Below are 27704 nucleotides of genomic sequence, written 5' to 3'. Positions count from 1 at the left end.
CTTCTCCATTTACCTCTTCTTCCTCTCTCCATTTACCTCTTTTTCCTCTCTCCAGTTACCTCTTTTCTCTCTCCATTTACCTCTTCTCCTCTCTCCCTCTTACCCATTCTCTCTTCCCCTCTTACCTCCATTCTCTCTCCCTCTCTTACCTCTTCTCTCTCTTCCCCCGTCTCCTCATCCCCCTTCCATCACACACCCCCACAACCCCAACACACAACCCCCTCAACCCCAACACACAACCCACAACCCCAACACACACCCCCACACCCCATCTCTCACCCCCACAACCCCATTCACACAACCCCACTACCCCATCACACACCCCCTCTACCCCCACTCTCAACCCCCCTCTACCCCATCTCACAACCCCCTCTACCCCCATCACACACCCCACTACCCCAACACTCACCCCTATTCCCACACCATCCTCACAACCCCCACAACCCCATCTCCTCCCACAACCCATCTCACACCCCACTAACCCCATCACCCATCCCCTCAACCCCCATCTCACTCCCCTCAACCCACTACTCACTCCCCTCTAACCCCCAATCTCACACCCCTCTACCTCCTACACACAACCCCCACTACCCCTACTCACACCCCCACTACCCCACTCACCCCCACTACCTCCATCACCTCACCCCACTACCCCATCTCCTACCCCCTACCCATCCCCTTCCCCCTCTTACCCCTTCTCTCATCCCCCTCTTCCCCAACTCACTCCCCCTCTTACCCATCCTCTCCCCCTCTACCCATTCTCTCTCCCCCAACCCCCTTCTCCCTACCCCCATCACCCTTCCCCTCTACCCATTCTCTCAACCCCCCACATCTACCCTATCACTCTCCCCTCTTACCCATTCACACTCCCCCTCATACCCATCTCTCTACCCCCTCTTACCCATTCTCTCTCCCCCTCTTACCCTATTCTCTCTCCCCCTCTACCCATTCTCCCTTCCCCCCTCTTACCCCATTCTCTCTTCCCCCTCTTACCCATTCTCTCTCCCCCTCTACCCATTCTCTCCCCCCTTACCCATTCTCTCTCCCCCTCTTACCCATTCTCTCTCCCCCCTCTTACCCATTCTCTCTCCCCTCTTACCCATTCTCTCATCCCCCTCTTACCCATTTCCCTTCCCCCTCTTACCCATTCTCCCTCCCCTCTTACCCATTCTCCCTCCCCCTCTTACCTATTCTCTCTCCCCCTCCTACCCATTCTCCCTCCCACTCTTACCCATTCTCTCTCCCCTCTAACCCATTCTCTCTTCCCCTCTTACCCATTCACTCTCCCCTCTTACCCATTCTCTCTCCCCCTTACCCATTCTCCCTTCCCCCTCTTACCCATTCTCTCTCCCCCTCTTACCCATTCTCTCTCCCCCTCTTACCCATTCACTCTCCACCTCTTACCCATTCTCTCTTCCCCTCTTACCCATTCTCTCTTCCCCCTCTTACCCATTCTCTCTCCCCCTCTTACCCATTCTCTCTTCCCCCCTCTTACCCATTCTCTCTTCCCCCCTCTTACCCATTCTCTCTCCCCCTTACCCATTCTCTCTCCCCTCTTACCCATTCTCTCTCCCCCTTACCCATTCTCTCTCCCCCTCTTACCCATTCTCTCTCCCCCTCTTACCCATTCTCTCTCCCCCTCTTACCCATTCTCTCTCCCCCCTCTTACCCATTCTCTCTCCCCCTCATACCCATTCTCTCTCCCCCTCTTACCCATTCTCTCTCCCCCTTACCCATTCTCTCTCCCCCTCTTACCCATTCTCTCTCCCCTCTTACCCATTCTCTCTTCCCCCCTCTTACCCATTCTCTCTCCCCATCTTACCCATTCTCTCTTCCCTCCTCTTCCACATTCTCTCTTCCCTCCTCTTACCCATTCTCCCTTCCCCCTCTTACCCATTCTCCCTTCTCCCTCTTACCCATTCTCTCTTCCCCCTCTTACCCATTCGCTCTCCCCCTCTTACCCATTCTCTCTCCCCTCTTACACATTCTCTCTCCCCCTCTTACCCATTCTCTCTTCCCCCCTCTTACCCATTCTCTCTTCCCCTCTTACCCATTCTCTCTCCCCCTCTTACCCATTCTCTCTCCCCCTCTTACCCATTCTCTCTTCCCCTCTTACCCATTCTCTCTCCCCCTCTTACCCACTCGCTCTTCCCCCCTCTTACCCATTCTCTCTTCCCCCCTCTTACCCATTCTCTCTCCCCCTCTTACCCATTCTCTCTCCCCCTTTTACCCATTCTCTCTTCCCCCTCTTACCCATTCTCTCTCCCCCTCTTACACATTCTCTCTCCCCCTCTTACCCATTCTCCCTTCCCCCCTCTTACCCATTCTCTCTCCCCTCTTACCCATTCTCTATCCCCCTCTTACCCATTCTCTCTCCCCCTCTTACCCATTCTCTCTCTCCCTCTTACCCATTCTCTCTCTCCCTCTTACCCATTCTCTCTTCCCCTCTTACCCATTCTCCCTTCCCCCCTCTTACCCATTCTCTCTCCCCCCTCATACGCATTCTCTCTCCCCCTCTTACCCATTCTCCCTTCCCCCCTCTTACCCATTCTCTCTCCCCCCTCATACGCATTCTCTCTTTCCCCCTCTTACCAATTCTCTCTCCCCCTCTTACCCATTCTCTCTCCCCCTCCTCTCCCGCCCTCTTCCCCATTCTTTCACCCCCTCTTACCCATTCTCTCTCACAATCTTACCCATTCTCTTTCACACTCCTCCCCTTTCCTCTCCCTCCACTCTCTTTTCCTCCCTCTCTCCTCTTCTTCTCTTCCCCCTCTCCCCCTCTTCTCTCCCTGTCTCTTCTTTCCTCCCCCTCTCCCCTCCTCACTCCGCAGTACTGAATGCCAGCTGAAAGTTCCCTCTTCTGTTCTTTGGGTCCAGAGAATCAAAGTCAAATGCGTCAGGGAAGTATGCGATGATGAGGGCGCAGAACGCGAGACCGCTGCTCCAACTGCTGGAGAAGTTCTGTATGTCAACACCCTGCCAAGAAACATTCAGGGGGTGAGAGAGGTAGAGGGAGTCTCCCCCAGCGGTCTCTCTCTTACCTGGTGGTCTCTCTCTTGTCTGAAGGTGTCTGTCTCCCCTGGCAGTCTCCTTCTCACCTGGTGGTCTGTCTCTTTCACCCAGTGATCTCCCTCTCCCCTGCTGGCCTCCCTCTCACCTGGTAGTCTCTCTCTCAAATATCAGTCTCTCTGCCCAGATGGTGGACTATCTCCTCCCCCTGGCAGTCTCGTTCTCCCCTGGCAGTCTCTACCTCTCCCTTGGCAGTCTCTACCTCTCACCTGGCAGTCTCTACCTCTCCCCTGGCAGTCTCTACCTCTCCCCTGGCAGTCTCTACCTCTCCCCTGGCAGTCTCTACCTCTCCCCTGGCAGTCTCTACCTCTCCCCTGGCAGTCTCTACCTCTCCCCTGGCAGTCTCTACCTCTCCTCTGGCAGTCTCTACCTCTCCTCTGGCAGTCTCTACCTCTCCCCTGGCAGTCTCTACCTCTCCCCTGGCAGTCTCTACCTCTCCCCTGGCAGTCTCATTCTCCCCTGGCAGTCTCTACCTCTCCCCTGGCAGTCTCTACCTCTCCTCTGGCAGTCTCGTTCTCCCCTGGCAGACTACCTTTCATCTGGATGACTCCTTGGGTTCTCCTTCTCCCCTAGCAGTCTCTCTTACCTGACGATCTCTTGTCTTTGCCCGGCACCATTCTAATAACATGTTCTTCACAGCACTCGCTCCACAGCTGGTGGATCTCTGCACTTGAACGCCTGATGAGACCGCCCTGAGAGACACCCTTCATTAGCAGCAATCTCTTTACACCTCTAACTGCACGGTCCTGTATGTCTCACACCTCACAGGGATGTCTCACATCTTACAGAGATGTATCTCCTATCTCACAGTGATGTTACATACTGACATAGTTACATACTGACATAGTTACATACTGACATAGTTACATAGTTACATACTGACATAGTTACATAGTTACATACTGACATAGTTACATAGTTACATACTGACATAGTTACATAGTTACATACTGACATAGTTACATAGTAGATGAGGTTGAAAGACAGATACCGCTACTTTATCCTATATCTATACTTATTGATCCAGAGGAAGGCAAACACAAACCCCAGTGTCACATCACCCAATGATACCTCATAAGGGGAAAAATAAATTCCTCCCTGACTCCAAGAATTGGCAATCGGATTACTCCCTGGATCAATATCCTTCCCATGTATACTTATTTGGTATATCCCTGTATACCTTTACTTTCTAAAGAGATGTCCAACCTTTTTTTGAACAAATCTATTGTATCTGCCATCACAGTCTCCATGGGTAATGAATCCCACACTGTAACTGCCCTTACTGTAAAGAACCCTTTCCTTTGTTGCTGGTGACATTTCCTTTCCTCCAACCTTAAGGGATGACCCAGAGTCCTTTGTACTGCCCGTGGGATGAATAGTTCTTTTGAAAGCTCCTTGTATTGTTCCCGAATATATTTCTATATAGTTATCATATCCCCTCTTAGATGCCTCTTTTCTAATGTAAATAAATCTAATTTAGCTAGCCTCTCCTCATAAGTTAGAATGCCCATCCCCTTTATTAATTTGGTGGCTCTTCTCTGCGCTCTCTCTAGTTCCAGAATGTCTTTTCTAAGGATTGGTGCCCAAAATGGTACTCCATATTCAAGATGTGGTCTTACTAATGCTTTGTAAAGGGGCATAATTATGTTTACTTCCCTTCCATCCATTGCCCGTTTAATGCAAGATAAGATCTTGTTTGCCTTTGCAGCTACTGCATGACTTTGGGCACTATTGCTAAGCCTGCAGTCTACAAGCACTCCTAAATCCTTCTCCATCAAGGATTCCCCCAATTTATCCCCATTTAATGTGTAATTCGCCTTTTTATTCTTGCATCCCAAATGCATAACCTTACATTTATCTGTATTAAACCTCATCTGCCATTTACCTGCCCACGTTTCCAGTCTCTCCAAGTCCTTCTGAAGAGAAATTACATCCTGCTCTGATTCTATTACCTTACACAATTTAGTATCATCAGCAAAGATGGAGACTTTGCTCTCGATGCCAAACTCAAGGTCATTAATAAACAAGTTAAAAAGCAGGGATCCCAGTACTGATCCCTTAGGTACTCCACTCACGACTTTAGCCCAACCTGAAAAAGTTCCATTTATGACAACCCTCTGCTGTCTGTCCTTTAACCAGTTTTCAATCCAGGTGCATATATTATTACTGAGTCCAACTTTCTTTATATTGTACACCAACCTCTTGTGTGAAACCGTATCAAAAGCCTTTGCAAAATCTAAGTAGACCACATAAACTGTATTACCCTGGTCTAAATTCCTACTTACCTCCTCAAAGAAACAAATAAGGTTAGTTTGGCATGATCTATCCTTCATAAATCCATGCTGACTATTACTAATAATTTTTTTTTCCATTAGGTATTCCTGAATATTATCCCGTATTAAACCTTCAAGTAGTTTCCCTACTATTGAAGTCAGGCTTACAGGTCTGTAATTCCCCGGTTGTGATCTAGCTCCCTTTTTAAATATAGGCACCACATCTGCTTTACGCCAATATTGTGGTACTGAGCCTGTGGAAATGGAGTCCCTGAATATTAAATATAATGGTTTGGCTATTATTGAACTTAACTCCTTGAGAACTCTTGGATGTATGCCATCAGGGACAGGTGCCTTATTTACTTTAGTTTTTTCAAGCCGTCTATGAACTTCTTCCTCAGATAACCAATTGTTCATTAATATGGAGGTTGTGGCTTCCTCCTGCGGCACTACTATTGAACTTGATTCTTCCCTGGTAAACACAGAGGCAAAGAATTTGTTTAATGCCTCAGCTTTTTCCTTATCTCCAATAATCTGCCTACCCATCTCACACTGAAAGGGTCCTATATTTTCTTTTCTCATTTTTTTGTTATTAAGGTACTTAAAGAACTTTTTAGGGTTGACCATACTTTCTATTGCAATCCTTTTTTCATTATCCATTTTTGCTAATTTAATTGCCCTTTTGCAATTTTTGTTACATTCGTTATAATTCTGATACGGTGTCTCTGTCCCTTCTGACCTAAAGAATCTAAACGCCTTCCTCTTCTTGTCCATTTCCTCCCCTACCTGTTTATTTAGCCACATTGGTTTTGACTTATTTCTTTTATACTTATTACCCAAGGGTATACACTGATAAGTGTGCTTTTCTAACAATGTTTTAAAGACTGCCCATTTATCTTCTACATTTTTCCTCTCACAGGGATGTCTCTCCTATCTCACAGGGATGTCTCTCACACCTCACAGGGATGTTACTCACATCTCATAGGGATGTCTCTCCTATCTCACAGGGATGTCTCTCACATCTCACAGGGTTGTTACTCACATCTCATAGGGATGTCTCTCCTATCTCACAGGGATGTCTCTCACACCTCACAGGGATGTTACTCACATCTCATAGGGATGTCTCTCCTATCTCACAGGGATGTCTCTCACATCTCACAGGGTTGTTACTCACATCTCATAGGGATGTCTCTCCTATCTCACAGGGATGTCTCTCACATCTCACAGGGATGTCTCTCACATCTCACAGGGATGTCTCTCCTATCTCACAGGGATGTCTCTCGTATCTCACAGGGATGTCTCTCACATCTCATAGGGATGTCTCTCACATCTCACAGGGATGTCTCACATCTCACAGGGATGTCTCTCACATCTCACAGGGATGTCTCTCACATCTCACAGGGATGTCTCTCACATCTCACAGGGATGTTACTCACATCTCATAGGGATGTCTCTCACATCTCACAGGGATGTCTCTCCTATCTCACAGGGATGTCTCTCGTATCTCACAGGGATGTCTCTCACATCTCACAGGGATGTTACTCACATCTCATAGGGATGTCTCTCCTATCTCACAGGGATGTCTCTCACACCTCACAGGGATGTCTCTCGTATCTCACAGGGATGTCTCTCACACCTCACAGGGATGTCTCTCCCATCTCACAGGGATGTCTCTCACATCTCACAGGGATGTCTCTCACATCTCACAGGGATGTCTCTCCTATCTCACAGGGATGTCTCTCACATCTCACAGGGATGTCTCTCACATCTCACAGGGTTGTTACTCACATCTCACAGGGATGTCTCTCGTATCTCACAGGGATGTCTCTCCTATCTCACAGGGATGTCTCTCCTATCTCACAGGGATGTCTCTCGTATCTCACAGGGATGTCTCTCCTATCTCACAGGGATGTTACTCACATCTCATAGGGATGTCTCTCCTATCTCACAGGGATGTCTCTCACATCTCACAGGGTTGTTACTCACATCTCATAGGGATGTCTCTCCTATCTCACAGGGATGTCTCTCACACCTCACAGGGATGTTACTCACATCTCATAGGGATGTCTCTCCTATCTCACAGGGATGTCTCTCACATCTCACAGGGTTGTTACTCACATCTCATAGGGATGTCTCTCCAGTCTCACAGGGATGTCTCTCACATCTCACAGGGATGTCTCTCCTATCTCACAGGGATGTCTCTCGTATCTCACAGGGATGTCTCTCACATCTCATAGGGATGTCTCTCACATCTCACAGGGATGTCTCTCACATCTCACAGGGATGTCTCTCACATCTCACAGGGATGTCTCTCCTATCTCACAGGGATGTCTCTCACATCTCACAGGGATGTCTCTCACATCTCACAGGGATGTTACTCACATCTCATAGGGATGTCTCTCACATCTCACAGGGATGTCTCTCCTATCTCACAGGGATGTCTCTCGTATCTCACAGGGATGTCTCTCACATCTCACAGGGATGTTACTCACATCTCATAGGGATGTCTCTCCTATCTCACAGGGATGTCTCTCACATCTCACAGGGATGTCTCTCACATCTCACAGGGATGTCTCTCCTATCTCACAGGGATGTCTCTCGTATCTCACAGGGATGTCTCTCACATCTCACAGGGATGTCTCTCACATCTCACAGGGATGTCTCTCCTATCTCACAGGGATGTCTCTCACATCTCACAGGGATGTCTCTCCTATCTCACAGGGATGTCTCTCCTATCTCACAGGGATGTCTCTCACACCTCACAGGGATGTCTCTCACATCTCACAGGGATGTCTCTCGTATCTCACAGGGATGTCTCTCACATCTCACAGGGATGTCTCTCACATCTCACAGGGATGTCTCTCCTATCTCACAGGGATGTCTCTCACATCTCATAGGGATGTCTCTCACATCTCACAGGGATGTCTCTCCTATCTCACAGGGATGTCTCTCACATCTCACAGGGATGTCTCTCCTATCTCACAGGGATGTCTCTCACATCTCACAGGGATGTCTCTCACATCTCACAGGGATGTCTCTCACACCTCACAGGGATGTCTCTCACATCTCACAGGGATGTCTCTCCTATCTCACAGGGATGTCTCTCACATCTCACAGGGATGTCTCTCGTATCTCACAGGGATGTCTCTCACATCTCACAGGGATGTCTCTAACATCTAACAGGGATGTCTCTAGTATCTCACAGGGATGTCTCTCCTATCTCACAGGGATGTCTCTAGTATCTCACAGGGATGTCTCTCCTATCTCACAGGGATGTCTCTCCTATCTCACAGGGATGTCTCTCCTATCTCACAGGGATGTCTCTCACACCTCACTGGGATGTCTCTCACACCTCACAGGGATGTCTCTCACACCTCACAGGGATGTCTCTCACACCTCACAGGGATGTCTCTCACATCCCACAGGGATGTCTCTCACACCTCACAGGGATGTCTCTAGTATCTCACAGGGATGTCTCTCACACCTCACAGGGATGTCTCTCGTATCTCACAGGGATGTCTCTCATATCTCACAGGGATGTCTCTAACATCTAACAGGGATGTCTCTAGTATCTCACAGGGATGTCTCTCACCTCTCACAGGGATGTCACTCACATCTCACAGGGATGTCTCTAGTATCTCACAGGGATGTCTCTCACATCTCACAGGGATGTCTCTCACATCTCATAGGGATGTCTCTCACACCTCACAGGGATGTCTCTCACATCTCACAGGGATGTCTCTCACACCTCACAGGGATGTCTCTCACACCTCACAGGGATGTCTCTCACACCTCACAGGGATGTCTCTCACACCTCACAGGGATGTCTCTCACACCTCACAGGGATGTCTCTCACACCTCACAGGGATGTCTCTCGTATCTCACAGGGATGTCTCTCACACCTCACTGGGATGTCTCTCACACCTCACAGGGATGTCTCACATCTCACAGGGATGTCTCTCACACCTCACAGGGATGTCTCTCACACCTCACAGGGATGTCTCTCACACCTCACAGGGATGTCTCTCACACCTCACAGGGATGTCTCACATCTCACAGGGATGTCTCTCACACCTCACAGGGATGTCTCTCACACCTCACAGGGATGTCTCACTTCTCACAGGGATGTCTCTCGTATCTCACAGGGATGTCTCTCGTATCTCACAGGGATGTCTCTCACACCTCACAGGGATGTCTCTCACACCTCACAGGGATGTCTCACATCTCACAGGGATGTCTCTCACACCTCACAGGGATGTCTCACATCTCACAGGGATGTCTCTCACATCTCACAGGGATGTCTCTCGTATCTCACAGGGATGTCTCTCGTATCTCACAGGGATGTCTCTCGTATCTCACAGGGATGTCTCTCACATCTTACAGGGATGTCTCTCGTATCTCACAGGGATGTCTCTCGTATCTCACAGGGATGTCTCTCACATCTCACAGGGATGTCTCTCACATCTCACAGGGATGTCTCTCATACCTCACAGGGATGTCTCTCACATCTCACAGGGATGTCTCTCACACCTCACAGGGATGTCTCACATCTCACAGGGATGTCTCTCGTATCTCACAGGGATGTCTCACATCTCACAGGGATGTGTCTCACATCTCACAGGGATGTCTCTCACACCTCACTGGGATGTCTCACATCTCACAGGGATGTCTCTCACACCTCACAGGGATGTCTCACATCTCACAGGGATGTCTCTCACACCTCACAGGGATGTCTCTCACATCTCACAGGGATGTCTCTCACATCTCACAGGGATGTCTCTCACATCTCACAGGGATGTCTCTAGTATCTCACAGGGATGTCTCTCACATCTCACAGGGATGTCTCTCACATCTCACAGGGATGTCTCTAGTATCTCACAGGGATGTCTCTCACATCTCACAGGGATGTCTCTCACATCTCACAGGGATGTCTCTAGTATCTCACAGGGATGTCTCTCGTATCTCACAGGGATGTCTCTAACATCTAACAGGGATGTCTCTAGTATCTCACAGGGATGTCTCTCACATCTCACAGGGATGTCTCTAACATCTAACAGGGATGTCTCTAGTATCTCACAGGGATGTCTCTCACACCTCACTGGGATGTCTCACATCTCACAGGGATGTCTCTCACACCTCACAGGGATGTCTCTCACACCTCACAGGGATGTCTCTCACACCTCACAGGGATGTCTCTAGTATCTCACAGGGATGTCTCTCACATCTTACAGGGATGTCTCTCACATCTCACAGGGATGTCTCTCACATCTCACAGTGATGTCTCTAGTATCTCACAGGGATGTCTCTCACATCTCACAGGGATGTCTCTAGTATCTCACAGGGATGTCTCTCACATCTTACAGGGATGTCTCTCACATCTCACAGGGATGTCTCTCACATCTCACAGTGATGTCTCTAGTATCTCACAGGGATGTCTCTCACATCTTACAGGGATGTCTCTCACATCTTACAGGGATGTCTCTCACATCTCACAGGGATGTCTCTCACATCTCACAGGGATGTCTCTAGTATCTCACAGGAATGTCTCTCACATCTCACAGGGATGTCTCTCGTATCTCACAGGGATGTCTCTCACATCTCATAGGGATGTCTCTCACAGGGATGTCTCTCACATCTCACAGGGATGTCTCTCACATCTCACAGGGATATCTCTAGTATCTCACAGGGATGTCTCTCACATCTCACAGGGATGTCTCTAGTATCTCACAGGGATGTCTCTCACATCTTACAGGGATGTCTCTCACATCTCACAGGGATGTCTCTCACACCTCACAGGGATGTCTCTAGTATCTCACAGGGATGTCTCTCACATCTCACAGGGATGTCTCTCACACCTCACAGGGATGTCTCTCACATCTCACAGGGATGTCTCTCACATCTCACAGGGATGTCTCTCGTATCTCACAGGGATGTCTCTCACATCTCACAGGGATGTCTCTAGTATCTCACAGGGATGTCTCTCACATCTCACAGGGATGTCTCTCACATCTCACAGGGATGTCTCTAGTATCTCACAGGGATGTCTCTCACATCTCACAGGGATGTCTCTAGTATCTCACAGGGATGTCTCTCACATCTCACAGGGATGTCTCTAGTATCTCACAGGGATGTCTCTCCTATCTCACAGGGATGTCTCGTATCTCACAGGGATGTCTCTCACACCTCACAGGGATGTCTCTCACATCTCACAGGGATGTCTCTCACATCTCACAGGGATGTCTCTCACATCTCACAGGGATGTCTCTCACACCTCACAGGGATGTCTCTCACATCTCACAGGGATGTCTCTCACATCTCACAGGGATGTCTCACATCTCACAGGGATGTCTCTCACACCTCACAGGGATGTCTCTCCTATCTCACAGGGATGTCTCACATCTCACAGGGATGTCTCTCGTATCTCACAGGGATGTCTCTCGTATCTCACAGGGATGTCTCTCACACCTCACAGGGATGTCTCTCACACCTCACAGGGATGTCTCACATCTCACAGGGATGTCTCTCACACCTCACAGGGATGTCTCACACCTCACAGGGATGTCTCTCACACCTCACAGGGATGTCTCTCACATCTCACAGGGATGTCTCTCGTATCTCACAGGGATGTCTCTCACATCTCATAGGGATGTCTCTCACAGGGATGTCTCTCACATCTCACAGGGATGTCTCTCACATCTCACAGGGATGTCTCTAGTATCTCACAGGGATGTCTCTCACATCTCACAGGGATGTCTCTAGTATCTCACAGGGATGTCTCTCACATCTTACAGGGATGTCTCTCGTATCTCACAGGGATGTCTCTCACATCTCACAGGGATGTCTCTAGTATCTCACAGGGATGTCTCTCACATCTCACAGGGATGTCTCTCACATCTCACAGGGATGTCTCTCACATCTCACAGGGATGTCTCTCACACCTCACAGGGATGTCTCTCACACCTCACAGGGATGTCTCTCACATCTCACAGGGATGTCTCTCACATCTCACAGGGATGTCTCTCACATCTCACAGGGATGTCTCTCGTATCTCACAGGGATGTCTCTCACATCTCACAGGGATGTCTCTAGTATCTCACAGGGATGTCTCTCACATCTCACAGGGATGTCTCTCACATCTCACAGGGATGTCTCTCACATCTCACAGGGATGTCTCTCACATCTCACAGGGATGTCTCTAGTATTTCACAGGGATGTCTCTCACATCTCACAGGGATGTCTCTAGTATCTCACAGGGATGTCTCTCACATCTCACAGGGATGTCTCTAGTATCTCACAGGGATGTCTCTCACATCTCACAGGGATGTCTCTAGTATCTCACAGGGATGTCTCTCCTATCTCACAGGGATGTCTCATATCTCACAGGGATGTCTCTCACACCTCACAGGGATGTCTCTCACATCTCACAGGGATGTCTCTCACATCTCACAGGGATGTCTCTCACATCTCACAGGGATGTCTCTCACACCTCACAGGGATGTCTCTCACATCTCACAGGGATGTCTCTCACATCTCACAGGGATGTCTCACATCTCACAGGGATGTCTCTCACATCTCACAGGGATGTCTCTCGTATCTCACAGGGATGTCTCTCGTATCTCACAGGGATGTCTCTCGTATCTCACAGGGATGTCTCTCACACCTCACAGGGATGTCTCTCACACCTCACTGGGATGTCTCTCACACCTCACAGGGATGTCTCACATCTCACAGGGATGTCTCTCACACCTCACAGGGATGTCTCACACCTCACAGGGATGTCTCTCACATCTCACAGGGATGTCTCTCACACCTCACAGGGATGTCTCACATCTCACAGGGATGTCTCTCACACCTCACAGGGATGTCTCACATCTCACAGGGATGTCTCTCACATCCCACAGGGATGTCTCTCACACCTCACAGGGATGTCTCTCACACCTCACAGGGATGTCTCACATCTCACAGGGATGTCTCTCACACCTCACAGGGATGTCTCACATCTCACAGGGATGTCTCTCACATCTTACAGGGATGTCTCTCGTATCTCACAGGGATGTCTCTCGTATCTCACAGGGATGTCTCTCGTATCTCACAGGGATGTCTCTCACATCTTACAGGGATGTCTCTCGTATCTCACAGGGATGTCTCTCGTATCTCACAGGGATGTCTCTCACATCTCACAGGGATGTCTCTCGTATCTCACAGGGATGTCTCTCACATCTCACAGGGATGTCTCTCACACCTCACAGGGATGTCTCACATCTCACAGGGATGTCTCTCACATCCCACAGGGATGTCTCTCACACCTCACAGGGATGTCTCACATCTCACAGGGATGTCTCTCACACCTCACAGGGATGTCTCACATCTCACAGGGATGTCTCTCACATCTCACAGGGATGTCTCTCACACCTCACAGGGATGTCTCACATCTCACAGGGATGTCTCTCACACCTCACAGGGATGTCTCACATCTCACAGGGATGTCTCTCACATCTCACAGGGATGTCTCTCACATCTCACAGGGATGTCTCTCACATCTCACAGGGATGTCTCTCACATCTCACAGGGATGTCTCTCACACCTCACAGGGATGTCTCTCACATCTCACAGGGATGTCTCTCACATCTCACAGGGATGTCTCACATCTCACAGGGATGTCTCTCACATCTCACAGGGATGTCTCTCGTATCTCACAGGGATGTCTCTCGTATCTCACAGGGATGTCTCTCGTATCTCACAGGGATGTCTCTCACACCTCACAGGGATGTCTCTCACACCTCACTGGGATGTCTCTCACACCTCACAGGGATGTCTCACATCTCACAGGGATGTCTCTCACACCTCACAGGGATGTCTCACACCTCACAGGGATGTCTCTCACATCTCACAGGGATGTCTCTCACACCTCACAGGGATGTCTCACATCTCACAGGGATGTCTCTCACACCTCACAGGGATGTCTCACATCTCACAGGGATGTCTCTCACATCCCACAGGGATGTCTCTCACACCTCACAGGGATGTCTCTCACACCTCACAGGGATGTCTCACATCTCACAGGGATGTCTCTCACACCTCACAGGGATGTCTCACATCTCACAGGGATGTCTCTCACATCTCACAGGGATGTCTCTCGTATCTCACAGGGATGTCTCTCGTATCTCACAGGGATGTCTCTCGTATCTCACAGGGATGTCTCTCACATCTTACAGGGATGTCTCTCGTATCTCACAGGGATGTCTCTCGTATCTCACAGGGATGTCTCTCGTATCTCACAGGGATGTCTCTCACATCTCACAGGGATGTCTCTCGTATCTCACAGGGATGTCTCTCACATCTCACAGGGATGTCTCTCACACCTCACAGGGATGTCTCACATCTCACAGGGATGTCTCTCACATCCCACAGGGATGTCTCTCACACCTCACAGGGATGTCTCACATCTCACAGGGATGTCTCTCACACCTCACAGGGATGTCTCACATCTCACAGGGATGTCTCTCACATCTCACAGGGATGTCTCTCACACCTCACAGGGATGTCTCACATCTCACAGGGATGTCTCTCACACCTCACAGGGATGTCTCACATCTCACAGGGATGTCTCTCACATCTCACAGGGATGTCTCTCACATCTCACAGGGATGTCTCTCACATCTCACAGGGATGTCTCACATCTCACAGGGATGTCTCTCACATCTCACAGGGATGTCTCTCGTATCTCACAGGGATGTCTCTCGTATCTCACAGGGATGTCTCTCACACCTCACAGGGATGTCTCTCACACCTCACTGGGATGTCTCTCACACCTCACAGGGATGTCTCACATCTCACAGGGATGTCTCTCACACCTCACAGGGATGTCTCACACCTCACAGGGATGTCTCTCACATCTCACAGGGATGTCTCTCACATCTCACAGGGATGTCTCTCACACCTCACAGGGATGTCTCTCACACCTCACAGGGATGTCTCACATCTCACAGGGATGTCTCTCACATCCCACAGGGATGTCTCTCACACCTCACAGGGATGTCTCACATCTCACAGGGATTTCTCTCACACCTCACAGGGATGTCTCACATCTCACAGGGATGTCTCTCACATCTCACAGGGATGTCTCTCACACCTCACAGGGATGTCTCACATCTCACAGGGATGTCTCTCACACCTCACAGGGATGTCTCACATCTCACAGGGATGTCTCTCACATCTCACAGGGATGTCTCTCGTATCTCACAGGGATGTCTCTCGTATCTCACAGGGATGTCTCTCGTATCTCACAGGGATGTCTCTCACATCTCACAGGGATGTCTCTCACACCTCACAGGGATGTCTCTAGTATCTCACAGGGATGTCTCTCACATCTCACAGGGATGTCTCTAGTATCTCACAGGGATGTCTCTCACATCTCACAGGGATGTCTCTCACATCTCACAGGGATGTCTCTCACATCTCACAGGGATGTCTCTAGTATCTCACAGGGATGTCTCTCACATCTCACAGGGATGTCTCTAGTATCTCACAGGGATGTCTCTCACATCTCACAGGGATGTCTCTCACATCTCACAGGGATGTCTCTAGTATCTCACAGGGATGTCTCTCACATCTCACAGGGATGTCTCTCACATCTCACAGGGATGTCTCTCACATCTCACAGGGATGTCTCTCCTATCTCACAGGGATGTCTCTCACATCTCACAGGGATGTCTCTCCTATCTCACAGGGATGTCTCTCACATCTTACAGGGATGTCTCTCCTATCTCACAGGGATGTCTCTCACATCTCACAGGGATGTCTCTCCTATCTCACAGGGATGTCTCTCACATCTCACAGGGATGTCTCTCCTATCTCACAGGGATGTCTCTCACATCTCACAGGGATGTCTCTCGTATCTCACAGGGATGTCTCTCGTATCTCACAGGGATGTCTCTCGTATCTCACAGGGATGTCTCTCACATCTCACAGGGATGTCTCTAACATCTAACAGGGATGTCTCTAGTATCTCACAGGGATGTCTCTCACATCTCACAGGGATGTCTCTCACATCTTACAGGGATGTCTCTCGTATCTCACAGGGATGTCTCTAACATCTCACAGGGATGTCTCTCGTATCTCACAGGGATGTCTCTCCTATCTCACAGGGATGTCTCTCACATCTTACAGGGATGTCTCTCGTATCTCACAGGGATGTCTCTCGTATCTCACAGGGATGTCTCTCACACCTCACAGGGATGTCTCTCACATCTCACAGGGATGTCTCTCGTATCTCACAGGGATGTCTCTCACATCTCACAGGGATGTCTCTCACATCTCACAGGGATGTCTCTAGTATCTCACAGGGATGTCTCTCACATCTCACAGGGATGTCTCTAGTATCTCACAGGGATGTCTCTCACATCTCACAGGGATGTCTCTCACATCTCACAGGGATGTCTCTAGTATCTCACAGGGATGTCTCTCGTATCTCACAGGGATGTCTCTCCTATCTCACTGGGATGTCTCTAACATCTCACAGGGATGTCTCTCACATCTCACAGGGATGTCTCTCACATCTCACAGGGATGTCTCTCCTATCTCACAGGGATGTCTCTCACATCTTACAGGGATGTCTCTCGTATCTCACAGGGATGTCTCTCGTATCTCACATGGATGTCTCTCACACCTCACAGGGATGTCTCTCACATCTCACAGGGATGTCTCTCACATCTCACAGGGATGTCTCTCACATCTCACAGGGATGTCTCTCGTATCTCACAGGGATGTCTCTCACATCTCACAGGGATGTCTCTCACATCTCACAGGGATGTCTCTAGTATCTCACAGGGATGTCTCTCACATCTCACAGGGACGTCTCTAGTATCTCACAGGGATGTCTCTCACATCTCACAGGGATGTCTCTAGTATCTCACAGGGATGTCTCTCACATCTCACAGGGATGTCTCTCACATCTCACAGGGATGTCTCTCGTATCTCACAGGGATGTCTCTCGTATCTCACAGGGATGTCTCTCACATCTCACAGGGATGTCTCTCCTATCTCACAGGGATGTCTCCCACATCTCACAGGGATGTCTCTCACATCTCACAGGGATGTCTCTCACATCTCACAGGGATGTCTCTCACACCTCACAGGGATGTCTCTCACATCTCACAGGGATGTCTCTCACATCTCACAGGGATGTCTCTCACACCTCACAGGGATGTCTCTCACATCTCACAGGGATGTCTCTCACATCTCACAGGGATGTCTCTCGTATCTCACAGGGATGTCTCTCGTATCTCACAGGGATGTCTCTCACATCTCACAGGGATGTCTCTCGTATCTCACAGGGATGTCTCTCACACCTCACAGGGATGTCTCTCACACCTCACAGGGATGTCTCTCGTATCTCACAGGGATGTCTCTCACACCTCACAGGGATGTCTCTCACATCTCACAGGGATGTCTCTCACATCTCACAGGGATGTCTCTCACATCTCACAGGGATGTCTCTCGTATCTCACAGGGATGTCTCTCGTATCTCACAGGGATGTCTCTCACATCTCACAGGGATGTCTCTCGTATCTCACAGGGATGTCTCTCGTATCTCACAGGGATGTCTCTCACATCTCACAGGGATGTCTCTCACATCTCACAGGGATGTCTCTCACATCTCACAGGGATGTCTCTCACATCTCACAGGGATGTCTCTCACACCTCACAGGGATGTCTCTCACATCTCACAGGGATGTCTCTCACATCTCACAGGGATGTCTCTCACATCTCACAGGGATGTCTCTCGTATCTCACAGGGATGTCTCTCACATCTTACAGGGATGTCTCTCGTATCTCACAGGGATGTCTCTCGTATCTCACAGGGATGTCTCTCACATCTCACAGGGATGTCTCTCACATCTCACAGGGATGTCTCTCACCCCCCAAATTTATCTGTGATGTCTCTTCGTGACGTCCCACCATGTGATCTCGGGACAGTTCTGGACTGAAGCAGTCTACGTTCTTTCTCATGGGGGGTCTCTTTATCCGGAGGAGGGGCGGTCTCTTTATCCAGAGGAGGGGCGGTCTCTTTATCCGGAGGAGGGGCGGTCTCTTTATCCGGAGGAGGGGCGGTCTCTTTATCCGGAGGAGGGGCGGTCTCTTTATCCGGAGGAGGGGCGGTCTCTTTATCCGGAGGAGGGGCGGTCTCTTTATCCGGAGGAGGGGCGGTCTCTTTATCCGGAAGAGGGGCGGTCTCTTTATCCGGAGGAGGGGCGGTCTCTGTATCCGGAGGAGGGGCGGTCTCTTTATCCGGAGGAGGGGCGGTCTCTTTATCCGGAGGAGGGGCGGTCTCGTGTTTTATTACTGAGCTGTCACATGAAATGGAAGAATGTGTCACCTCTCTCGCTGTCTGTATTCAAACTGCTAATTGGGAGAGCAGTCTCACTAATTGGGAGGGCAGTCTCACTAATTGGGAGGGCAGTCTCACTAATTGGGAGGGCAGTCTCGCTAATTGGGAGAGCAGTCTCACTAATTGGGAGGGCAGTCTCGCTAATTGGGAGGGCAGTCTCACTAATTGGGAGGGCAGTCTCACTAATTGGGAGGACAGTCTCACTAATTGGGAGGGCAGTCTCGCTAATTGGGAGAGCAGTCTCACTAATTGGGAGGGCAGTCTCGCTAATTGGGAGGGCAGTCTCACTAATTGGGAGGGCAGTCTCACTAATTGGGAGGACAGTCTCGCTAATTGTGAGGGCAGTCTCGCTAATTGGGAGGGCAGTCTCACTAATTGGGAGGGCAGTCTCACTAATTGAGAGGACAGTCTAACTAATTGGGAGGACAGTCTCACTAATTTGGAGGGCAGTCTCATTAATTAGGAGAGCAGTCTCACTAATTGGGAGGACAGTCTCACTAATTGGGAGGACAGTCTAACTAATTGGGAGGGCAGTCTCACTAATTGGGAGGACAGTCTAACTAATTGGGAGGGCAGTCTCACTAATTGTGAGGGCAGTCTCGCTAATTGTGAGAGCAGTCTCACTAATTGGGAGGACAGTCTCACTAATTGGGAGGGCAGTCTCACTAATTGGGAGGGCAGTCTCACTAATTTGGAGAGCAGACTCACTAATTGGGAGAGCAGTCTCACTAATTGGGAGGGCAGTCTCACTAATTGGGAGGGCAGTCTCACTAATTGTGAGGGCAGTCTCGCTAATTGGGAGGGCAGTCTCACTAATTGGGAGGGCAGTCTCACTAATTGGGAGGGCAGTCTCACTAATTGGGAGGGCAGTCTCACTAATTGGGAGGGCAGTCTCACTAATTGGGAGGGCAGTCTCACTAATTGGGAGGGCAGTCTCACTAATTGGGAGAGCAGACTCACTAATTGTGAGAGCAGTCTCACTAATTGGGAGAGCAGTCTCACTAATTGGGAGAGCAGTCTCACTAATTGGGAGAGCAGTCTCACTAATTGGGAGGGCAGTCTCACTAATTGGGAGAGCAGTCTCACTAATTGGGAGAGCAGTCTCACTAATTGGGAGGGCAGTCTCACTAATTGGGAGGGCAGTCTCACTAATTGGGAGGGCAGTCTCACTAATTGGGAGGGCAGTCTCACTAATTGGGAGGGCAGTCTCACTAATTAGGAGAGCAGTCTCACTAATTGGGAGAGCAGTCTCACTAATTGGGAGGACAGTCTCACTAATTGGGAGGGAAGTCTCACTAATTGGGAGAGCAGTCTCACTAATTAGGAGAGCAGTCTCACTAATTGGGAGGGCAGTCTCACTAATTGGGAGGGCAGTCTCACTAATTGGGAGGGCAGTCTCACTAATTGGGAGGGCAGTCTCACTAATTGGGAGGGCAGTCTCACTAATTGGGAGGGCAGTCTCACTAATTAGGAGAACAGTCCCACTAATTGGGAGAGCAGTCTCACTAATTGGGAGAGCAGTCTCACTAATTGGGAGGGCAGTCTCACTAATTGGGAGGGCAGTCTCACTAATTGGGAGGGCAGTCTCACTAATTGGGAGGGCAGTCTCACTAAATAGGAGAGCAGTCTCACTAATTGGGAGAGCAGTCTCACTAATAGGGAGGGCAGTCTCGCTAATTGCGAGGGCAGTGTGAGGGCAGTCTCACTAATTGGGAGGGCAGTCTCACTAATTGGGAGAGCAGTCTCACTAATAGGGAGGGCAGTCTCGCTAATTGCGAGGGCAGTGTGAGGGCAGTCTCACTAATTGGGAGGGCAGTCTCACTAATTGGGAGAGCAGTCTCACTAATAGGGAGGGCAGTCTCGCTAATTGCGAGGGCAGTGTGAGGGCAGTCTCACTAATTGGGAGAGCAGTCTCACTAATTGGGAGGGCAGTCTCACTAATTGGGAGAGCAGTCTCACTAATTAGGAGAGCAGTCTCACTAATTGGGAGGGCAGTCTCACTAATTGGGAGAGCAGTCTCACTAATTGGGAGGGCAGTCTCACTAATTGGGAGAGCAGTCTCACTAATTAGGAGAGCAGTCTCACTAATTGGGAGGGCAGTCTCACTAATTGGGAGAGCAGTCTCGCTAATTGGGAGAGCAGTCTCACTAATTGTGAGGGCAGTCTCACTAATTGGGAGGGCAGTCTCGCTAATTGGGAGAGCAGTCTCACTAATTGTGAGGGCAGTCTCACTAATTGGGAGGGCAGTCTCGCTAATTGGGAGGGCAGTCTCGCTAATTGGGAGGGCAGTCTCGCTAATTGGGAGGGCAGTCTCACTAATTGGGAGGACAGTCTCATTAATTGGGAGGGCAGTCTCACTAATTGGGAGGGCAGTCTCACTAATTGGGAGGACAGTCTCACTAATTGGGAGGGCAGTCTCATTAATTGGGTGGACAGTCTCACTAATTGGGAGGGCAGTCTCACTAATTGGGAGGGCAGTCTCACTAATTAGGAGAGCAGTCTCGCTAATTGGGAGGGCAGTCTCATTAATTAGGAGAGCAGTCTCACTAATTGGGAGGGCAGTCTCACTAATTGGGAGGGCAGTCTCACTAATTAGGAGAACAGTCCCACTAATTGGGAGAGCAGTTTCACTAATTGGGAGAGCAGTCTCACTAATTGGGAGAGCAGTCTCACTAATTGGGAGAGCAGTCTCACTAATTGGGAGAGCATTCTCACTAATTGGGAGAGCAGTCTCACTAATTGTGAGGGCAGTCTCGCTAATTGGGAGGGCAGTCTCGCTAATTGGGAGAGCAGTCTCACTAATTGTGAGGGCAGTCTCGCTAATTGGGAGGGCAGTCTCGCTAATTGGGAGGGCAGTCTCGCTAATTGGGAGGGCAGTCTCACTAATTGGGAGGACAGTCTCACTAATTGGAAGGGCAGTCTCACTAATTGGGAGGACAGTCTCACTAATTGGGAGGGCAGTCTCACTAATTGGGAGGGCAGTCTCACTAATTAGGAGAGCAGTCTCACTAATTGGGAGCACAGTCTCACTAATTGGGAGAGCAGTCTCACTAATTGTGAGGGCAGTCTCACTAATTGTGAGGGCAGTCTCGCTAATTGGGAGGGCAGTCTCAATAATTGGGAGGACAGTCTCACTAATTGGGAGGGCAGTCTCACTAATTGGGAGGACAGTCCTCACTAATTGGGAGAGCAGTCTCGCTAATTGTGAAGGCAGTCTCACTAATTGGGAGAGCAGTCTCACTAATTGGGAGGGCAGTCTCACTAATTGGGAGGGCAGTCTCACTAATTGGGGAGGGGCAGTCTCACTAATTGGAGGGCAGTCTCACTAATTGGGAGGGCAGTCTCACTAATTGGGAGGGGCAGTCTCACTAATTGGGAGGGCAGTCTCACTAATTGGGAGGGCAGTCTCACTAATTGGGAGGGCAGTCTCACTAATTGGGAGAGCAGTCTCGCTAATTGTGAGGGCAGTCTCGCTAATTGGGAGGGCAGTCTCGCTAATTGGAGGGCAGTCTCACTAATTGGGAGGGCAGTCTCACTAATTGGGAGGACAGTCTCACTAATTGGGAGGACAGTCTCACTAATTGGGAGGGCAGTCTCACTAATTGGGAGGGCAGTCTCACTAATTGGGAGGGCAGTCTCACTAATTGGGAGGGCAGTCTCGCTAATTGTGAGGGCAGTCTCGCTAATTGTGAGGGCAGTCTCGCTAATTGGGAGAGCACTCTCGCTAATTGGGAGAGCACTCTCGCTAATTGGGAGGGCAGTCTCGTTAATTGGGAGGGCAGTCTCACTAATTGGGAGGGCAGTCTCACTAATTGGGAGGGCAGTCTCACTAATTGGGAGAGCAGTCTCACTAATTGGGAGGGCAATCTCACTAATTGGGAGGGCAGTCTCACTAATTGGGAGGGCAGTCTCACTAATTGGGAGGGCAGTCTCACTAATTGGGAGAGCAGTCTCACTAATTGGGAGAGCAGTCTCACTAATTGGGAGGGCAGTCTCACTAATTGCGAGGGCAGTCTCACTAATTGGGAGGGCAGTCTCACTAATTGGGAGGGCAGTCTCACTAATTGGGATGGCAGTCTCACTAATTGCGAGGGCAGTCTCACTAATTGGGAGGGCAGTCTCACTAATTGGGATGGCAGTCTCACTAATTGCGAGGGCAGTCTCACTCAGTCAGTAGGAGGTCTCTTATTGAAGTCAGATTTTGTAATATTTCCTGTGTGTTTGGACCCGGGGACGTTAGTTACCTGGCTGTCTCTTCACTTTGAGAGCTCTCTCGTCCATCCTCTGCTGTCTCTTCACTGGGAGAGCTCCCTCGTCCATCCTCTGCTGTCTCTTCACTGGGAGAGCTCTCTCGTCCATCCTCTGCTGTCTCTTCACTGGGAGAGCTCCCTCGTCCATCCTCTGCTGTCTTTTCACTGGGAGAGCTCTCTCGTCCATCCTCTGCTGTCTCTTCACTGGGAGAGCTCTCTCGTCCATCCTCTGCTGTCTCTTCACTGGGAGAGCTCTCTTGTCCATCCTCTGCTGTCTCTTCTGCTTCAGCTTGAGATGTGTCTTCTCTACTCTCATTTTCTTCATCCTTGCCAGCGCTCTCTCTCTCTGTCTCAACTATCTCTTTTTTTATCTGAATTGTCTCTGGTTCCACCTCAGGTGTCTCTTTCTCGTGTGAGGATGTCTCTTCTTCTGTTTTCACTGTCTCCTTCTCCTCTGCAGCTGTCTCTAGTGTCTCTTTATATACATTAGCGGTGTCTCTAGCTGCTGGTTTCCCCTTCTTGGATGTGTTTAATGCCACATTTGTCTCTCTTTCTAAATCAGATGTCTCTTCCTCAGCACCTGGAGTCTCTTCCTTCATCCCAACTGTCTCTTCCATTGACCTGTCCCCCTCAGTCTCATTGGGCTGGCGGTATCTCTCAGTGTCTCTTGTTGAGAGATGAGACTGCTCATCATCCATCTCCATATGTGAGTGCTGGGGCTGTCTCAAGTGTCACTTCTAACCCTCTTACCCTCTCTCTCCCCCCCCTCTCTCTCTCTCTCTCCTTCTCTCTCCCTCTCTCTCTCTCCTTCTCTCTCTCTCTACTTCTCTCTCTCTCTCTCTCTCTCCTTCTCTCTCCCTCTCTCTCTCCTTCTCTCTCTCTCCTTCTCTCCCCCTCTCTCTCCCTCTCCCTCTCTCTCTCCTTCCCCTCTCTCTGTTTCTCTCTGTCTCTGTCTCTCTCTCTCTCTCTCTCTCTCTCTCTCTCTTCTCTCTCTCTCCTTCTCTCTCTCTCTCTCTCTCTCTCTCTCTCTCTCTCCTCTCTCTCTCTCTCTCTCTCTCTCTCTCTCTCTCTCTCTCTCCTTCTCTCTCTCTCTCTCTCTCTCCTCTCTCTCTCTCTCTCTCCTTCTCTCTCTCTCTCTCTCCTTCTCTCTCTCTCTCTCTCTCTCTCTCCTTCTCTCTCTCTTATCTTTGAACAGGACGGTGCCTATTTTTACTTAGGATTAGTTGGTGTTATTATCTGTCATCCTTCACCCCCATGTCACCTCCCCCCTCCCCCCCACCCCCATGTCACCTCCTCCTTCCCCCCACCACCCCCATGTCACCTCCCCCTTCCCCCCACCACCCCCATGTCACCTACCCCTTCCCCTCCCACCACCCCCATGTCACCTCCCCCTCCCCCCCCACCCCATGTCACCTCCCCCCCCTACCAACACCATGTCACCTCCCCCCTCCCCCCCCACCTTCATGTCACCTCCCCCCTCCCCCCACCCCATGTCACCTCCCCCACCACCCCAATGTCACCTACCCCCCTTCACCCCCACCACCCCATGTCACCTCCCCCCACCACCCCCATGTCACCTCCTCCTTCCCCCCCCACCATCCCCATGTCACCTCCCCCTTCCCCCCACCACGCCCATGTCACCTACCCCTTCCCCTCCCACTACCCCCATGTCACCTCCCTCTTCCCCCCACCACCCCCATGTCATCTCCCCCCTACACCACCCCCATGTCACCTCCCCCTCCCCCACCACTCCCATGTCACCTCCCCCCCCCACCACCCCCATGTCACCTCCCCCCTCCCCCCCACCCCCATGTCACCTCCCCCCCACACCACCCCCATGTCACCTCCCAGGCAGCTGTCACATTGATCCAGTTTCTCTGTCCCTGGAAAGCTCCTCTTGCAGCTAAAAACAGACTTGTGTTATGTCAATTGTCACTTCTCAGTCCCACCTGCCTGCTGGCCGTGACTGTCACACACACCTCGGTGTCCCTGTCAGAGCTGTCCCTGCCTGCTGGCCGTGACTGTCACACACACCTCAGTGCCCCTGTGAGAGCTGTCCCCTGCCTGCTGGCCCTGACTGTCACACACCTCAGTGTCCCTGTCAGAGCTGTCCCCTGCCTGCTGGCCGTGACTGTCACACACACCTCGGTGTCCCTGTCAGAGCTGTCCCTGCCTGCTGGCCGTGACTGTCACACACACCTCAGTGCCCCTGTGAGAGCTGTCCCCTGCCTGCTGGCCCTGACTGTCACACACCTCAGTGTCCCTGTCAGAGCTGTCCCCTGCCTGCTGGCCGTGACTGTCACACACACCTCAGTGCCCCTGTGAGAGCTGTCCCTGCCTGCTGGCCCTGGCTGTCACATCTCAGTGTCCCTGTCAGAGCTGTCCCCTGCCTGCTGGCCGTGACTTTTCTGAAGCCAGGGTCACGTGTGATGTGTGAATGGCTCCCGATAGCATTAACTCAGCTCCCTTTTAAATCACTCCAAGCCCTGTAATATTTCCTCCACTTTATTGGGAAATTAGTGATTATTAGTTAGAAACCGGTAAAAAGAGATTGCCTCACCATGGGGGATGAACAGAGAAGGGTCCTGTACTCACTGTCTCCAGGGTGGAAAAGGAAGTGAGGGGCAGTGTGGGTAAAGGGAATAGTCTAGGGGCAGACTATGTCTGAACAAACAGGAGGGGGGCAGACTAGCCCATTCTGGTAAGGATCTCAGAAACTGCAGTAGCAGCTCACTGATTCCATGCTCGGAGGCAAGGAATGCAACATTGTTGCAAGTTACACAGGCACAGTATGTGTGTGTGCAAACTCCATGCAGCTGGGAATGAGATCTGACAGGCAGAAGCTGTAAAGGAGAGAGGGGTTGAGTCAGAAATGTAGTTCTTGTTCCATGACACTCCCCGTCTGGTATCTGTAGATACCACTATATAACAGACTATGTGAAACATATGTGCAACGCATAACAAAGATAACATCACATTCTCAAACGATGCCAGAGTCCATGTCCACATAGCGATGTGACACCGGCCAGTATCACTGGTATCAAGGTCCCTTGGTCAAGGTTCTTTGGCAAAGGATGCAGGGTGGATGCACAGCTCCAGGTTTGCTGGTTGCACCACAATGTCTTTGTGTAAAAGTCTCTGGCGCTGTTTCCTTTTAGCCTTGTGAGGGAACAGTCTTTTTGTCTCTGTAGTTTTACCCACAGAATGCATCCCCTTGTAGGTATGCCAGTCGTGGTAGCGTGTCGCTCTGTCACCTGGCGTTTGGCAGAAGGAGATGGCTTTTGGCTCCTTGCGGAAGCGGAACAACACTCCTGGAAGACTGGTTGTCGAATCTAGTCCAGTAAAGAAGCCATTGGTGCATTTCTCTTGCCAGAGAACATCTCTACGTAATTTGGTGAAACGCTTTTGTGTCTCTTTGTTGACTGCCCTCAGGGGGTTGTTCTCTTCCTGCACATGACGAAGAACAGTCTCTTTTGTCCTTGTAAATCCTTTTGGGAAATGTCTCTGCAACTGTCTCCCCTTAAGTGTGTGAACGAATAGTCCTTTTGACACTGTGGCTTCACCTGTAGGGCGCAGTCTTTTGTGGTTATGCCAGGCATGACAGCTGGCTGCTTTATCGCTGGATACTCTGTGGAGAGGAACAACTGTACGTCCTAGCCGTGCCATTGCTCGCGAGAGGATCGTCCGATTGTTTATTGTCTTTTGGATGACCCCTTTGTCGGTCACCTTTGGGAGATTACTCTCTTCCTTCAGTGGAGTCGACTCGTCATCCTTGGTTATCTGAGCCGCTAAGCATCCTAGGCCATTGTCACAACCCCCCCGATGCAAGGATGTTTTTGTTGACCTCAGAGCTATGACCTTGTCTTTTCTTTTCACTTGGCCCTTCGGTCACTTAGAGATGGCCAAGACATGGTTCAGAGAGGGATGTGTGTCCATATTCTGTTACCACCGTTCTGCGGGCGTCAACATAGTCTCGTCCGTGCTCTTTGTCGGTGCACGCGTTACCCACTATCACCCATCCTAGGTCAAGTCTTTGGGCGTATGGCGCGTTGTGGGGTCCGTTAAGCTGTTTACGGACTTTATGTACCCTCAGGATGTCCCTACCGAGCAGCAGCAAGATCTTGGCGCCTTGTTCTACTGGCAGGATGTAGTTGGTTATTCCTCTGAGGTGCGGGTGATGGCGTGCCATGTCCGGTGTGGGAATCTCGTCCCTGTTTGTGGCCATGTGGTTGCACTCGATGAGTGTGGGGAGAGCTATCTTCACTCTGTTATCCACCGAACGTATGACGTAACCGCTTGCTCTTCTCCCTGTTGACTCAGTTGACCCTGCACAGGTTCTGAGGGTGTAGGGTGAGGCATTGTCCTGTAAGTTGAATAGGTTGAAGAACTCCGTCTTCGCCAATGATCTGTTACTTTGGTCGTCGAGGATTGCATACATCTGAATAGTTTTCTCAGGTTGTCCCTGGGGGTGCACTGCGACAAGGCATATTTTGGAGCAGGATATTTTGTCACCTTCTTTTCCGCAAACCTCAGTGCGCTGAGATGTGACGGATGTTGACTCTCCTTCTTTCTCCCCGCCATGCTCCGCTACGGAGGATGGGTTCTTGAGTTGGTGGAGTGTCAGCGCCTCTGGGTGTAACGATGTCACGTGCTTGTCACTTTCGCACACTGTGCATTTGATCTCTTTTTTACAGTCCCTGGCTAGGTGAGTCGTGGAACCGC

General features: G+C 50.4%; 1 protein-coding gene across 1 annotated transcript; it reads right to left on the bottom strand.

Moving 5' to 3' along the window:
• Positions 1-2818: 2818 nt before the first annotated feature.
• Positions 2819-23968, bottom strand: SMTNL1 (smoothelin like 1). The gene is made up of 4 exons (XM_075580633.1): positions 22977-23968; positions 18263-18691; positions 3656-3761; positions 2819-2976 (listed from the first exon to the last, which is right to left on the bottom strand). Exons 1-4 carry the CDS (start codon positions 23684-23686, stop codon positions 2821-2823), a joined length of 1401 nt encoding a protein of 466 aa, XP_075436748.1. The 5' UTR covers positions 23687-23968; the 3' UTR covers positions 2819-2820.
• Between the last annotated feature and the right edge of the window lie 3736 nt (positions 23969-27704).

Source organism: Ascaphus truei (assembly GCF_040206685.1).
Source record: "Ascaphus truei isolate aAscTru1 chromosome 8 unlocalized genomic scaffold, aAscTru1.hap1 SUPER_8_unloc_1, whole genome shotgun sequence".
NCBI lineage: Eukaryota > Metazoa > Chordata > Amphibia > Anura > Ascaphidae > Ascaphus > Ascaphus truei.
The sequence above is the reverse complement of the archived record's forward strand: the minus strand, read 5'-3'. Positions and strand labels throughout refer to the sequence as shown.

Excerpts from the sequence above, each read along its gene's own strand:
- SMTNL1 (XM_075580633.1), bottom strand. The coding sequence starts at position 23,686 with ATGGAGATGGATGATGAGCAGTCTCATCTCTCAACAAGAGACACTGAG. Across the intron at positions 3,762-18,262 it reads ATCACAGATAAATTTGGGGG|GGCGGTCTCATCAGGCGTTC; the intron begins GTGAGAGACATC and ends GGTGTCTCTCAG. Across the intron at positions 2,977-3,655 it reads CAAAGACAAGAGATCGTCAG|GGTGTTGACATACAGAACTT; the intron begins GTAAGAGAGACT and ends GTTTCTTGGCAG.